Genomic DNA, 15,173 nt, shown 5'->3' with positions numbered 1-15,173 from the left:
TTATGTAGCACTGTAAGTATACATGGCGCTTAACAAACATGTAAAGACAAGGTCTCTTCCCCTGAAGATCAGCTTACAGTCTAATTTGACAAAGACAATACACAGGATACCTGTTCAAGGGCACAAGCAAGTGGAGTCACTCTCTGAGGGCTGGAGGGATTCAACAATAAAAACATGTTTTTAAGGGAATATGGGAGAGTGGCATATATAAATTGTGAGGCTATTCCAGGCATGAGGATATAAGGTGAGGCGCAAAGTTGAAAGTAATAACTGAGGTAGGGAGGCACAAAGGGTGGAGTTCTGAATTTCATGGAGCAGACAAAGAAAATGAGATGTAGCTGGGGGCAAAGTCCCTCATTATTCAAACTGGGTCTGAAAAGGAAGGAGAAACTACCCAGTTACAGGCTCACACAGGCCATAAAGTCTCTCAGCTGAGTGACACAGATCAGATATATTCGGCTATGTATTGTAAACAAACCTTCAGTGTGGCCAGACAATTCTGAAATGATACCCCTGAGGACCAGAAGGAGAAACAAGTGCGTACCCTAGCCTAGGTGTGTCCAATTGCCAGCTCCTTGCAAAAGGAGCTGGGAGCACGGCGGTATGCTAGTGAGAGTTCTTTAAAAATCTTCTTTATACTTCAAAACTTGTCTAACCGGAATGCATGTTGGTATCCCTGTTCCCTTATCTGTTCTGATATTTATTATGGTACAGTAACAGACTCTTTAAAAGCCTCATATTTAAAAGGTGGCAAGCATGGTCTCTAATAAATTCTTTGTGCCTTACAGCTGGATTTATCTAACTCTTCTGGAAGCAGAACTGGTAAGGGAGTGTTTGGAATTGTAACAAAGTGAAGTTAGGAAATTGCAAGATGCAACTCAGGCATCCTTGAGAGTGGAGAAATGTCAGGGGCTGGTTAGAGTTTTGGGTGATGTTTCAAGATCATTTCATTTTTAAAAGTTTCAAGTTTCAAAACTACATTCTCAGCATAAGTGATTTGTGAAAGAGTTAAATCTTCTAGTTGTCCCCCCCCTCTCCCCCCCCCCAATGGTTAGCTCTACAGTACAGAAAAATTGAATCTTCTTTAGTAGAGGTGAAAGTCTTGCCAACGCAGTGGACTGCATAAAGCAGCACTACTAGGAACTGCCTTCTCCTCTTGTCAGTATTCTCCCATCTTCAGACTCTTATTGATTTAAATAATTGTCACAAATCAGGCAACAAATGGTTGCTTCTTGGACCTTTTGATGATGGTAGTTTGTTGGCCAAAGCGCTAATGACTGAAGGTTTGAGAACATGCTATTTTAACTAACCATAGGCCTAGGTTTCTAGTCCTAAAGACAGGAAACAGTCATTCAAATAACAGACTGTAGTCAGGGGGATGCTTCCTCTGTCCACAGGGTTCTAGTAGTAACTCCCCACCTGAAGATGTGATAATTTCTTCCTGAAAAGATAAAGGATATTCACATCATCATTTGAAGGTATTTCAGCCGTTTCCTACCCCCTCAAGAAACAATACCCCATAAAAAAAAAGAAGAATAAATTCCTCACCCACTCCCAGGGAGATCCAACCCCACGGTGAGATAAGAAACTACACCTTTTAAACTATGATTATTTGCAATTCTAATAAGATACGCAAATGGTAAGATGATACACTGAGATACCAGCAGCTCCTCTTCTTTCTCTCCCTGGTGTGGTGATGCCTATACAAAAACAGTTCCTTCTTCACCTCTGCTTTGGATAGGAACTGACATTCCCTCTTCCACAGGACTGGCCAGGGGACGGGATCATGCTAGTTCCACATCCTTCTTAGTGCTTTGCATACCTATGCCACCCTCTGCATATGCACAGTTGATAACTTTATGCCAATATAAAAACAATGAAATAAAAGATGAAATCATTTTCCATATTTAGTGCAGAGACCATTATTCATTATTTAAACTGTCACTTTAGAATATAATAAAAATAGTGTGAGGGAAAAACCAGCTGTATAAATCAAGGGTATTCTGTTTTATTATTAATTAAAAATGACCAACAATTTTAATGAGTCTATTAAAATGACAGGGGGTATGTCTACACTACCCCGCTAGTTCAAACTAGCGGGGTAATGTAGGCATACCGCACTTGCAAATGAATCCCGGGATTTGAATTTCCCGGGCTTCATTTGCATAAGCGGGGAGCCGCCATTTTTAAAACCTCGAGGTGTACCGGTAGTTCGGAATAGGAAGCCTAGTCCGAACTACCTAGTTCGAGCCCCGTGTAGCCGCGCTGCACGGGGTTCGAATCAGCGGGGTTTTAAAAATGGCGGCTCCCCGCTTATGCAAATGAAGCCCAGGAAATTCAAATCCCGGGCTTCATTTGCAAGTGCGGTATGCCTACATTACCCCGCTAGTTCGAACTAGGAGGGTAGTGTAGACATACCCTGGGGGATTAGATATGGGGTAAAACCATAGATTTGCATACCCCAAACATAGAGTGCAGCTGAATCCAATTTTAATGACTTTATTAAAATGACTTGGGGATTAGATATCAGGCCAAACCATAGAATGGAATATCCCAAGTGCAGCTGAATCAAAAATTATATCCAAGTTATTGAGCAAAGGTGTCCAATTCCCAATGAAATTCCATGGGAATTTGAGCGCCTAATTCCTTTTACACTTCAGTGAAAATCCCAGGTCCAGGCCCAAACACTATCTTGGGTTGAAAACAGGTACAGTACCTATCCAGAATTTCCTATCCAAATGGAAACATTGTGGGAAAGTTATGAGCAAGCAGAGAGAGGGGTTTAGTAGGCAAAGCCAATCTCAACTTAATTATAGTGTTTGCTGCTTTCCACACTACATTTCTATGCAAAAATAAATCCCAGTGGTTGTGAAAGCTCATATAAGCGTTAGACCGGCTAGTACCACATGGCCTTCTGTGGCTGCAGAGCTAGGTAGTTATCTAACGTGACAATCTCTCCATGGTCACTTTAACCAGTGTTGCCAAATAAAGAGCAGAATGAAGCAAAGAAGAGGGGAAAGGGTCACCCTCTGCATTACTGTAATTTCATAGCCTCCTTAGTTTCAGTGGTTGGCTCTGAATTCTTCACAGTATTTGTAGTGGTCTTTGGAATCAGAGTAAACTTTGGGTTCTGAATATAAATGGAATCCACCTACGGTGTATCTTAATCCTGCCAAGACCAACATCCTTCCTGAGGGTATGTCTACACTACCCTCCTATTTTGAAATAGGAGGGTAATGTAGGCATACCACAATTGCAAATGAAGCCCGGGATTTGAATTTCCCGGGCTTCATTTGCATAAGCGGGGCGCCGCCATTTTTAAATCCCCGCTGGTTCGAACCCCGTGCAGCGCAGCTACACGCGGCACGAACTAGGTAGTTCGAACTAGGCTTCCTAGTTCGAACTACCATTACTCCTCGTGGAATGCAATTGCGGTATGCCTACATTACCCCGCTAGTTCGAACTAGCGGGGTAGTGTAGACATACCTTGAGTCATCTAAAGACAGAACTGAAGCAGGATCTGGAAGAGAACCTGTTAATTTCCATTGTGCTGCTTTCACATCCTCTTGCATTGTGTAGCTGGCCATTAAAAGTCTGTGGAGGGCTTTACAGCCCACTTCAGAGATAAGGGAAAACAGAAATAAGTTAGAGACAATGATATGGAACACAGGAACTTGACCCTCAGGAGCAAATTGCCCATGGTTACAAACATCGGCTAAGCTAGGCCATTAAGAGAGAACTGTGTACTCATTTTAGAGGAAGAGCAGCTTCTCAGCCTTTCATAACCACACCCATCTATTTTATTATTGAGGAGCCATCTCCCCACACAGATTTGTTTTCCTTAATATCATGGCTTAATAAACATTTTGCTTCTGACAGATGGCATATCTTGTGTGACTATTGCCTATGATGGGCAAAGAGAAAACAAGAAGCATTACCCTTTGCTCTAACTGCACTATTTATTTCTTACTTGGAATGTAAATTCCTTGAGGCAGGGGCTGTCATGTTCTCTGGTGTCCTCCCTCTTGGGCCCAACATTTCATCTCCATGAAACTGGTGCAAACTTGGTGAATTATTCCAGATTTGCACCTGTGTCACAGAGCAAAATGTCCTCTCTGTTGCTCAAGTAATACTAAGTATACTAAGTAATAACAAGAGGTTTGGTGGGGATGGAAGAGAGTGTGTGTGTATATGCTGAAAGAGCCTGCAAACTGAAGTTCCTGGCACGTGAAGAAAGGCTCAGAGGAGAGGGAAGGGGAAATTGGGAGCAGAGGAGAGAGGAAATTAGGGGAAGAAAAGAAAAGTTCCTTACACGTTGTCTGAGAGGAAATAGGACATGGAAATAGTCAGAGGAGAAAAATTCCTCTGAGTGAAACAACGATGAGATAAAACAGGAGAAAAGGAAAAGTGAAGAAAATTCTGTAGAAGAAGGGAACATATGGCTGAGAAGAGAAAAGAAGAAAAATTAAAGACACACAAATATACACGCACACACAGACGAAGGTGTTAAAAAAATAACCTGTCCCATTAGAAATCATGGGGTTTTTTTAGTCAGACTGGCCCATAGAAAGCATAACTTCTGAAGTCTCATGGTATACAATTCTGGGAAGAGGGATTTGGATAACATGAGAAATTAGCCTTAGTCCATCCCTAAAGCTGAACCCAGACTATTCTTCATTTTGTTTGACCTTCACTCTCTTAACCTTGTAATGCTTTTGCTTTTGGGGGCTCTAGAAACTTGTAATTTTCCTATATCATTTTGCAGACCAAAGAAGCTGAGAAAATATGAGTTCTGTCAGTCCCTATTAAGTGCATCTTTTGGTCCTTCAGAGCAGGCACAACATATAAATCTGTTTAGAAAGGGATATAAATGGATATTGAAGATTTTGAAAGCTGAAAAAAAAATCTCTAGTTCACTTCAGCAGAGAAACAAAGCTCCAGGTGTAGAAAGCTTAATTGCATATTCTGGCTAGATCCACCATACGCTACGTAAGTTTTTCACTATGATTATTTACACTTTCTAGGTTGATTTCAAATTACATATTCCTCTTCATATTATTAATCTGCTAAATCAATGATTGATCTTTACAGAATAAGCGATACCTTGTGAAAATCAATAAGATCCGTGAGTGTCGCATGCCGGTTGGGATCCACGCCCAAGAAGCTGTAGAAATCCCCTGAAGCATCCACCAGAAAGTGCTTGAACCCACTCAGCTGGCGATAGGACAAGGCATAGCCCCAGATTTTCTCACTGACCCGCACCAGGAATGCTCCTTCAGACATGTTCATTAGCAGCTCTTCTGCCTCCTGGCGGCTAATAATACCTGCCAAGAAGAAAGAGGCAACAGTCATCACATAATGTGCCCTGAAGAACATAGTAATTAAAATGAAATAGTCATGCATTAAAGGGTGTAGGTGAAGCTGAAAAAAGCAAGGCCTCTCAAGTGTTCAAGCATTTAGAGTGGAATATGATTGTGCTAGGAGGTTACGGCTCAAGGGACTTAGTAATTATTACCTGTCTCTGATGGAATTCTGCATGCTTAATTTGTTACTTATGTGATTATTAATAATTATTTCCACTTGTTTTACTGCCTCCCCACAGTTCTCCTAAGGATGTTCACAAATACAACTCATGGAGAAACAAATTAAATAGAAAAGGGCATTTAATTTCTGGATTCAGTATCTACATACTAAGCCACTAAAAGAAAGAGGCTATCAGAATTGACAGAGTACTAGAATGTCATGGGGTTTCAGTTTCTGTATCTTGGGTACGCAGGGGCAATTGAGAATTACAATTTCCCTTTACATAAAGTAACATAGTACCTCTAATCTGATCATCTCAAAATGTTTTTCAGTTAATAATTAAGGCACTCTTCAGTCTAGCAGAGAAAGGTCTAACATGAACCAGTGGCTGGAAATTGAAGCTAGACAAATACAGACTGGAAATAAGGTGCAAATTTTTAACAGTGGAAGTAATTAACCATTGGAACAACATGGCCAGGATCGTGGTGGATTCTCTACCACTGACTGTTTTTAAATCAAGATGGTATGTTCTTCTAAAAGATCTGCTTTAAAAATTATTTTGGGAAAGTTCTATGTCCTTGTGGTCTATGGGGAAGGTGGGGTGGGGGGGTCAGACTAGATGACTGAAAAGCGAGAGAAGGCAAAAAGCAAGCTTCACCATCAGCACTGCCACCCATACCATTTCCTGGGACCATGGACCTTCTTCATCCTAATTCTGAAAGATTTTCTAACCAGAGAAAGAGGCAGACAAATGACATTGCTGCTTCCATAAGCTCTGGCTAGATCCCAAATGTCACATGGGATGTGAGACTTTGTCTGCATGCTTCACCTCCAGGCAACCCGTTCCTTCCCCACATTATTTCTTCTTTTTCTGATCTCTTTTCTTTGTCCTGCCTTGTAAGTCTGGCTTAGCAAGTCAAAACTGCTTATTTTGCAATACTTCTTGAACCTGGGACCAGAGAGAGCAACTAAATGAAATGCCCTGAACTGCCAATGGTGGTATGAATTCACCAGATTTCAGAGTGGCTAATAAGTACAAGTGCCAAGCCTGTGCTTTTTCTGGCAAGGAGGTTTCATGTAGGAGTCAACACCAGAGACAGAAGCTGCATTTTTTTTTGTCTTTGCTATTCTTATTTTCCCTTTTGTGTGCATGTCTTTTTCTATCTTTTAGGAAACAGAATCGGATTTTGACAACAGCACAGCCCTTCTCCACTAACTTCTCTCTCTTTTTAAAATCAATTCTGGATAGGCACATGACAAAAAATATTAAATTAACATACATGAATAATTCAACTCTCTTCTGAGCATGTAATATTCTAAACTTGTTCAAATTAATATAGGGTAAGTCTATTAAATTATAGTCTATGACTAAGTGTGCACTCTGAGCAAAGGGTGTGATGCCAGCTCACACAGACAGACATGGGGTAGATTTCATTAGTCTAGTTTTCTAAAAAGCAGTAATGTGCTCTGGGCAGCACAGAGAATAGCAGCACAGGCCACCTCTTGTTGAGTACATGCCCATCGGCTTCAGGCAAATTTGTACTTGACAGAGCTAGCCCATGCTGCCACTTACCTCTGCTTGAGTTACCTACACTACTACTTCAGTACATTACTGTAAGGACTAAGGCATGGGCAGTTAAATCTAGTGGTCAAGGCTACAGTCAGGATTCCAGCTAAGAGTTGAAGCCTGAATCAGAAGTCAAGGGTAGGATAGAAAAGCAGGGATCTGGAGCAAAGCAGGAACCTAGAGTTGAGAATGATCTGAAATAAGAAAGATAGAAACAAGTTGGGAGGTGGGACGACAAAGCATAGGAGTTAGGAACCTAAGTGGCAGCCAAACAGGAACCAACCCAAATGCTCAAACAACTTCCTTTGCCTCTTTCTTGCAGTTGGTGAGTCCAGACATCCCTCCCAATAAGGAGCTTAGCAGGAGGCATGCTAGGTAAACTAGAACTCTTCCAGCTCTCTGGTTAGTGTGAGCTTGAAGGTGGTGGTGACAGTCTGAGCACTGTCATGGACCCAGGTTCAAGTCTAGCCCCTGACAGCTAGTAAGATGAGAGCTAACTCAAGTTTGCCTATGCAAGCTGGGAACCGCTCTGAAGATAGTGCAGATGAGTCATGTATTACATTAAAAAGGGTCTTTCCAGAGTCTATGGTTTAATAGGGATATTTGTGTGGCATTTCTTTTACAGAATCCCCCAGACACTTTGAGCACTCTATGGCATCCAATGGTTCAAATTCATACTTCTTGTGTGAATTTGTTATACTTTAGTGTATTACTAACAGTGCACCGAGGAAGAAATTTCTACTTATGGTAGGTAAGCACACGTCTTCTGAGACCAAGCAGAAGTGTTCCCTGGAAGATTCCCTAGATACACAGATCCAGAGTCAGCACTTAACGAAAGGCAGTGCATATAGGACCTTGGACTAAAAGGGACAAAAAAGGACCTTTAAAGACTGGAAGACAAATCCTACTGAGGAAAATAGTAAGGAGCACAAACCCTTGCAAGTTAAGTGTAAAAGTATAATTATGCAGACAAAAAGAAGATCAACTAGAAAGAGACACAAAAACTAATAGAATAAAAAGTACACCTGAAGCAGAAAGCCTGTTAAACAACCCGCACGACTGAGGTACTAAAAGAGCACTCAAGGTAGATGTATCTGTTTGCAAAGAAGCTAAATGAATTATTTACATCTGTCTGTATTGCAAAGGATGTGAAGGGGGTTTCCTACCAGAAACATTATCTTAAATTGACAAATATGAGGAATTGTCTCCGACTGAGGCATCATTAGAGAAGGTTTTCAAACAAAGTGATAAACTAAATAATAATAAGACACCCGCCCTACATGGTATTCACCCAAGAGTTCTGAAGGAACTCAGATGTGAACATGCAGAACTACTAACTGTGTTATGGAACCTATTGCTTAAATCATCTTCTGTAGCAAATGACTGAAGGATAGTTAATGGGACACTGATTTTTAAAAAAGGCTCGAGGGCAACTCTGGCAATTACAGGCTGGGAAACCTAACTTCAATACCAGGCAAACTAGTTGAAACTATAGTAAAGAACAGAATTACAACCACATAGATGAACTCCGGTCATCTGAAGAAGCGTGCCCACAAAAGCTCATGATACCATCTACATGTTTTGTTAGTCTATAAGGTGCTACCAGACCATTTGTTGTTTTTTTAAGTTTATCCTATACAGACTAACTCAGCTACCCCGTGAAGCAATAGATGAATACAGTTTTTTCAGGTAGAGTCACTTTAGCTCATGTAAAGGGAAATCATGCCTCACCAACTTATTAAAGCTCTTTGAAGGGAGGTCAACAAACATGAAGAGCGGGGTGATCCAGTGAATAGAGTGTATTTGGACTTTCAGAAGACCTTTGAGAAGATCTCTCACCAAAGACTTTTACGCAAAGTAAGAAGTTATGGGATAAGAGGGAAAGACCTCTCATGGATCAGTAATGATTAAAAGATAGGGAACAAAGGGTAAGAATAGATGGCCAATTTTCACAGTGCAAAGAGGTATCTACAAGCATCGTATGAGGATCTCAATTATTCATATTAAAAAATGATTGGGAATAAGGTAAACAGTGAGATGGCAAAATTTTCAGATAAGCCCACTGCCAGTCAAAAAAGCTAAGTGAATGTTAGGAACCATTAGGAAAGAGATAATAAGACAGAAAATATCATAATACTACTGTATAAACCCCACAACTTAAATACTGAGATGCAGTTCTGGTTGCTCCGTCTCAGAAAGATATACAAGTGCAACCTCTCTAATCCATCACTCTCTGGTCCGGCAACATCAGCAGTCCAGCATGATTTTAGATAAGTCAAATGTCCACTTGTCGTGGCTGTGGCCAAGTTTCCCGCAGTCCCATAAACTTTGTTTACAGCTGCCAGTCCTGGCTCTGTGTTCTGTGCTGTTATTTAGCTCCGATTTACCTCTAAATCAGAGTTTCTAAAAGTGGCCTGCAAATCCTCTCTGAGAAAGCTGCCAACAGGCTGCTTTGATTTGTTTATTTACCAGCTCCATAGCCACAGAGCCTCACGGCGCCTATTGGCTCCAGCTTGCTATTTGCAGCCAAGGGAAGCCTCAGGAAGCAGTGGCCCAGGCCACTTCCCAAATCCCAGGATCAAACCCTGCTAATGACACAAGTGTTTTGGAAGGGGAGGTTGTGGTTATACTCATTCTTCTTACAGTGACAGAAGTGTCCTGGGGCCCTGCTTGGGAATGACAGGAACTGGGCAATCCGACAGCTTTCTAGCAAGGGAATAAAAGAAGAGAGGGACTGCATACATAATTTGGAGAATACTGAGCTGAGGCTATTTCAGGGTCTGAACAACGATCTCTCTCAGGCATGCACCACCAAGCATTTTTAATCTCAGTTCATTTAATTCAAAATGTCTGTTCACCTGCTCCCAACTCCCACAGCTAAAACACTGCAGGTTTCCACACAACACTATCTTCCTTGCCAGAGCTTGCTTTTGTTTTCAGATATCAGTGCTGGGTGATAGGTGAGAAATGCTACATTGCTTCCAGCCAAGTTCTTTTTGTTTTACTTCTCTTTCTTCCTAAAGATGGTGTAATAAATTATCAGCGAGCTGCATTCTTCACTTTCTCTCTCTTGATACTGTTAATGGCTCCTGGGAACACCATCACTTTCCCTCCCTTCTCCCCAATTTTATTTTATATTTCTACAGTTCAATTCTTCAGTGGTTGGCAATTAAAGCAATGAAAATCTCCCTCTTCCCTTTCAAAATGTTATACTATTCTCCTGGCAACAAGAAAAAGAGTGGCACCACTAGGTCCTGAGACGGCTGTAGAGAAATAAACAACATCTGTGAAAACTCTACATGAACATTTAAAATGAATGCAACTGAAGTCAAGAAACATTGGTTTCCCATGGCTCCGGTAAGAGGTGTAGAGTCACCAATGCTTTTAGTTGAGTTGATTACAATATTATTTTGAAATATTATCTGGAAAAAAAACTTCTGATGCTTTGAAAGTTAATTTTTCTCCCTCCCTCTGCTAATCTCTGTACAAAAATAGATCCTCAACAGGGGTAAATAAGGATAGTTCCATTAACAACAAACTGTTGCAAAGCTATGCTGATTTTACACCAGCTGAGTATGTAGCCTCTGATATTAAAATCAGTCATAATTTCAAATAAGCTCATCTTTTCCAAGCAATGTGATCATTTAAAATAATGATATTACTATTAAACTCATGAGTAGTTCATTATTTTAACTCTTCAGGCAACTCCGCACATAATGGTGTATTGGATATCAGGTCCCTACCAAACTCAGACTAGAGCAAACTCACTTCACCTCCTCCATACACCTTCCATCTCCTGTGTAAATTACTAAGTGTCAGTGAGTACATACTATTGCTGTCTGATGTGGTTCAGGATGCATCAAAGCTACTGGCCATGCCCTTGAGGCCTCACTCCATCAGGACTCCTACTGAAGGTTGCTAATGTGAATGCTGTCTGAAAAAGGATTATTGAATATGTAAAAACCCTGTGTAGTGTAATATGGACAAAGTCCACTTGTTAATACACAATTTTACATACTCATACATACACCTATAATATAAGTGCAAATATCTGCATGGGCACTTTAAACATTCTAGCACCTGAGTGCACAGAAGTGTTAGATATTTCTGTGGGATTCTCTGTAGGTTGTAGACTGAAAATTTGGCTAGAAAACGCGAGTTGTTTTTAATGGTAGAAAAGCTTATGATACATAGTGAATACTGAATAAGGACTGACTTTTTAAATGCAATGGTCTACATTGGTGTGATATTTTCAGTGGATATTTAATGATGCCTGTTATTTGAAAAGAAAAGAATTGTAATACAAATTGAACCTCTCTAGTCCGGCACCCTCGGGACCTGACTGGTGCCAAACCAGACTATTTGCTGAACGACAGGAGGTCAGTATTGAATAGCAGCATTACCAACACTTCCACTGCTTACTGGTCTCTTAAGAAGACACTGGAGGTAAATCAGAACTAAATAACAACACTGAACACGAGAGCCAGGATTGGCGGCTGTAAACAAACTTTATGGGACCATAGGAAACTTGGCCACACCCATGATAGGGAGATGAAGGGGTAAGTGGCTAACTAAAATTATGACATACCATTGATGTTGCTGGACCAGACAGTGCTGAACTAGAGAGATTCAACCTCTATTTAGAATGCACTGGAATCCTGTAACAACAGGAGGGTTAATAACAAATTTGGGGTACAGCTCAAAATCTTGACATGGCCACTGAGTTTGTAATGGCTCCAACTCAATGGTAATAAGAGGATTTCTTTGGAATATTAGGAACTAGGATTCCAACTGCATTCTTGGGTTTTTCCTTCCATTTTTGAATACCTATTTAAAATAGCACAGATGTAATACACAAAGACATGCTAATATACTGCTATAAAAAGGTATGAATCTAAACTAAAAAATACAAGACATTTAAGTGGCAGAGCAAGAGGATAAATCAGTGAAACAAGGCTGGATGATCTGAAACAACAGTTCAGGCTTTAACTCTATGACTTCATCATTAATTTTTATCTTGATTATGTTGCTAAAATAGTATGTATCTAAAATACCGCATGAACCACAGTATAGGCACAATGGCAATACATAAAATACAGAATGAAACTTATGAATATCTTGTATTTGTAAACTCCATATTATATATACATAATGGATAGCAAGAATTAGACTAATATTAGAGGCACCCTAGCCTAGAGCACCCTATAGAAGGGAGTTCACCAGAATTGTTTAGCTTTTCAATGGTGTAATTTACAAAGAAATATTAACCTGAATTTAATGAGAGTAGGTTGAACACAGCCACAAGTATTCAGGTGCCTTCTGCAGAATAAAATCTATTGTCTTTGCTAATGTTTGCCACCTCTTTTTCATTAGCTTATTCACAAATGTACATTCTAGTGAATCAGGTTGTATTTCCTGAAAGTAATTGTATCATGAATACTAGTATGAATAAATATTATTGAGAGTATTCATGCCAGAAGTATTTTCATGACCATTATGAAAAGCTTTCTATTATTTGTGCAATTGATTTGTTAAACAATTATGAATCTTCATAGATATCAATAAACCCAACAGAGACATTTCCTGTTTATAAATCATAGACCATTTTAACTAAGGCCAATAAAACTGGATGTGTGTAAACCAATCAAATTTAGGGGCCAGGTCCAAAACATGGAAAAATTAATTAGAGTTTTTCCATGGTCTTAGTTTAGAACCTGGAAGAATAAAATAATACTCAAACCTAGCAACCATTATGGCTGTGTCCAGACTCAAGGGTTTTTTCAAAAAAAGTAGCCTTTTTTCGAAAAAACTTCACTTGCTTCTAGACCACAGCCGTGTTCTTTTGAAATTAAATCAAAAGAATGCAGCTTTTCTTTCGACGGCGGTAAACCTAATTTCACAAGGAAGAATGCCTTTTTTCGAAAGTGCTCTTTCGAAAAAAGGCGTTCTTGAATGCAAACAGGGCGTTTTTGAAAGAGAGCATCCAGACTTCCTGGGTGCTTTCTTTTGAAAAAGCGGCTTGCTTTTTCAAAAGTACTGGTTGCAGTCTAGACGCTCTTTTTCGAAAGAGGCTTTTTTGAAAGATTCTTTTGAAAAAGCCTCTTTCGAAAGAGGCTTGCAGTCTAGACATATCCTATGTGAACAATCCACTGGTTAAAATGTATTCATACAAATTGTTCTGTGAAGTATTGTGAATAATGAACAAAACATGTAAAGATTATGAGAAATTTGAGAATATATCAAAGCAATTTCCAAATTTTAACAATATCTATAAAAATATGAGAATAGTAGGTTAAGACTTTCAAAAGCAATTTAGGTAGCCAACTCCCTTTGATTGTATCTTCATTGCATTCTGTATAAAATATACTTATCTGTTCAGCCAGAGTTTTAAGCACATCTTTAGTTCTCATTTATGTCTACATTCAGTTAAAATAGAACAAGAGTGTTCCTGAATCAAAGGCCTAATTTCAAAGTGTAAATAACATGCCAAAATATGAAGGATATTAATAAAGTAAAAATTGGCACTCTGATGAAAAAAAGACTAAAAATGCAAAACTTTGTGAGAACTGGAATTTTCAATGTTGTTAAAAAAACAAAATTATTATGAATCTTGTTTATTAGCACCCGCAGGAGGTCATTATGCTAAACGGTATACAAACATACAGTAGTAGACATAGAACTTACCTTACACTAATTTGGAAAGTACCTGCTTTCCCATGTCCTCAAAGAGGAGCTGCATGTTCCGAGGCCTACACCATCTGATTGGTGGGAAGCATCAGTAATATGGTAATTTCCATTGAGAAAGTATTCAGTGTTCAGAAGGTTGTGAAACACTGATAAATATATTTTTAAAAAAGATTCTGAAAATCCATTTTCCAAAGTAGACATATTTATGGCTACTTAAAGCAAATCACACAAATCAAGCCAGTATGGACTTGTGCAGATGCATTTGTAAAAATTACCCTTTATTTAGAAAGTATTCAGTTTTTTAGCTAAGGAATTAATTAGAAAGAATTGCTGCAGTTGAGTGTTGGAGAGACATCCCTTCCAGGAAGCAACACAACACAAAAGGCAAAGATAAAAGGGAGAAAGTATCCTATATTAATATTCAAAGCAGTAGCTTAATAGCCCTCTCTCTTTCATGAAATTTAAAATGATAGAATAATCAAATGCCAAAAAATATAACCAAGAGTTGGAAATATCATAAAAGTCACCAGTGTATTTTAATATGCAACAATAAAAGGGAAATACAATTCAGAACTCCAGCCTGCAGTAAGTGTTAAAAGGGAATACAAAATCATAAAGCAAACTGATTGTACAAAGGTAAAGCACTAAAATCCACCACCACCAGGTTAAATGAAGCAATGGAATAATGCAGTCATCATACCACAAAGCTTAAAGATTAAAAAGTCACTCAATAAAACATTTATCTGCTTCAACTCCCTCCTTTCAGTTCTTGGAAACTGACAGCATGTGAACACCACACATATTTTCATCCAACGAGGGAAACGCTCTCCACCAAAATGGCACAGGTATGGCCTGTCCCGAGGTCACCAGGAACTTCTGTTGGAATTAGGCTATCTACCCTCCCAGGTGCGAGTCTTGGGTGTTCATAGAGTTCCATAAAGCCCATGATGAGATCTCAGACTGGATGAAGTTCCCCTATCTCCCCAGTTAGAGTGGTGGAATTGCAGAACTCCATGTGAGGTCATACAGAAAACGTACCAGTAGACAATGTGCTGGAGAAGTTGAAAACCATGTAATGGAATGGGGGGGGGGAATCAATTCCTGGTTAGTACAATGAATAGTAGGAGAGGGGAAATCCGAATAGATATTTTTGAAACCAGAATGAGGGACAGCACATTGTGGAATAAACCTGAAGCTGCTGAACCACAATCCCCACGTTGTGGACCTCACAGCGAGGCAAAAGGGAATGGTGAGGCAAATACTGTATCTGCCCAAAAGGTGGCATGAGCATCGCTCTCCAGTCTAGCAAATATTGGGAGGAAAGGTGGCTAGTGGCCAGCTGCCCTAACCAGAAACATAAGAAATACGAAGGGCGAGGAAAGCAAAGGTTACTGGT

The 15,173-nt window shown here is 39.7% G+C and overlaps 1 protein-coding gene across 1 annotated transcript in view; it reads right to left on the bottom strand.

Moving 5' to 3' along the window:
• Positions 1-1,062: 1,062 nt before the first annotated feature.
• Positions 1,063-15,173, bottom strand: part of SH2D4B (SH2 domain containing 4B) — a 119,065-nt gene continuing 104,954 nt past the window's right edge. The window contains exons 7-8 of the mRNA XM_075934799.1: positions 5,104-5,324; positions 1,063-1,441 (exon numbers count right to left, since the gene is read on the bottom strand). Of these exons, the coding sequence (XP_075790914.1) occupies positions 1,349-1,441; positions 5,104-5,324 (314 nt within the window). The 3' untranslated portion in view covers positions 1,063-1,348. The remainder of the gene's footprint in view (positions 1,442-5,103; positions 5,325-15,173) is intronic.

The sequence above is a fragment of the Pelodiscus sinensis genome, chromosome 8 (genome assembly GCF_049634645.1).
Source record: "Pelodiscus sinensis isolate JC-2024 chromosome 8, ASM4963464v1, whole genome shotgun sequence".
In the NCBI taxonomy this organism is placed as follows: Eukaryota; Metazoa; Chordata; order Testudines; family Trionychidae; genus Pelodiscus; species Pelodiscus sinensis.
The sequence above is the reverse complement of the archived record's forward strand: the minus strand, read 5'-3'. Positions and strand labels throughout refer to the sequence as shown.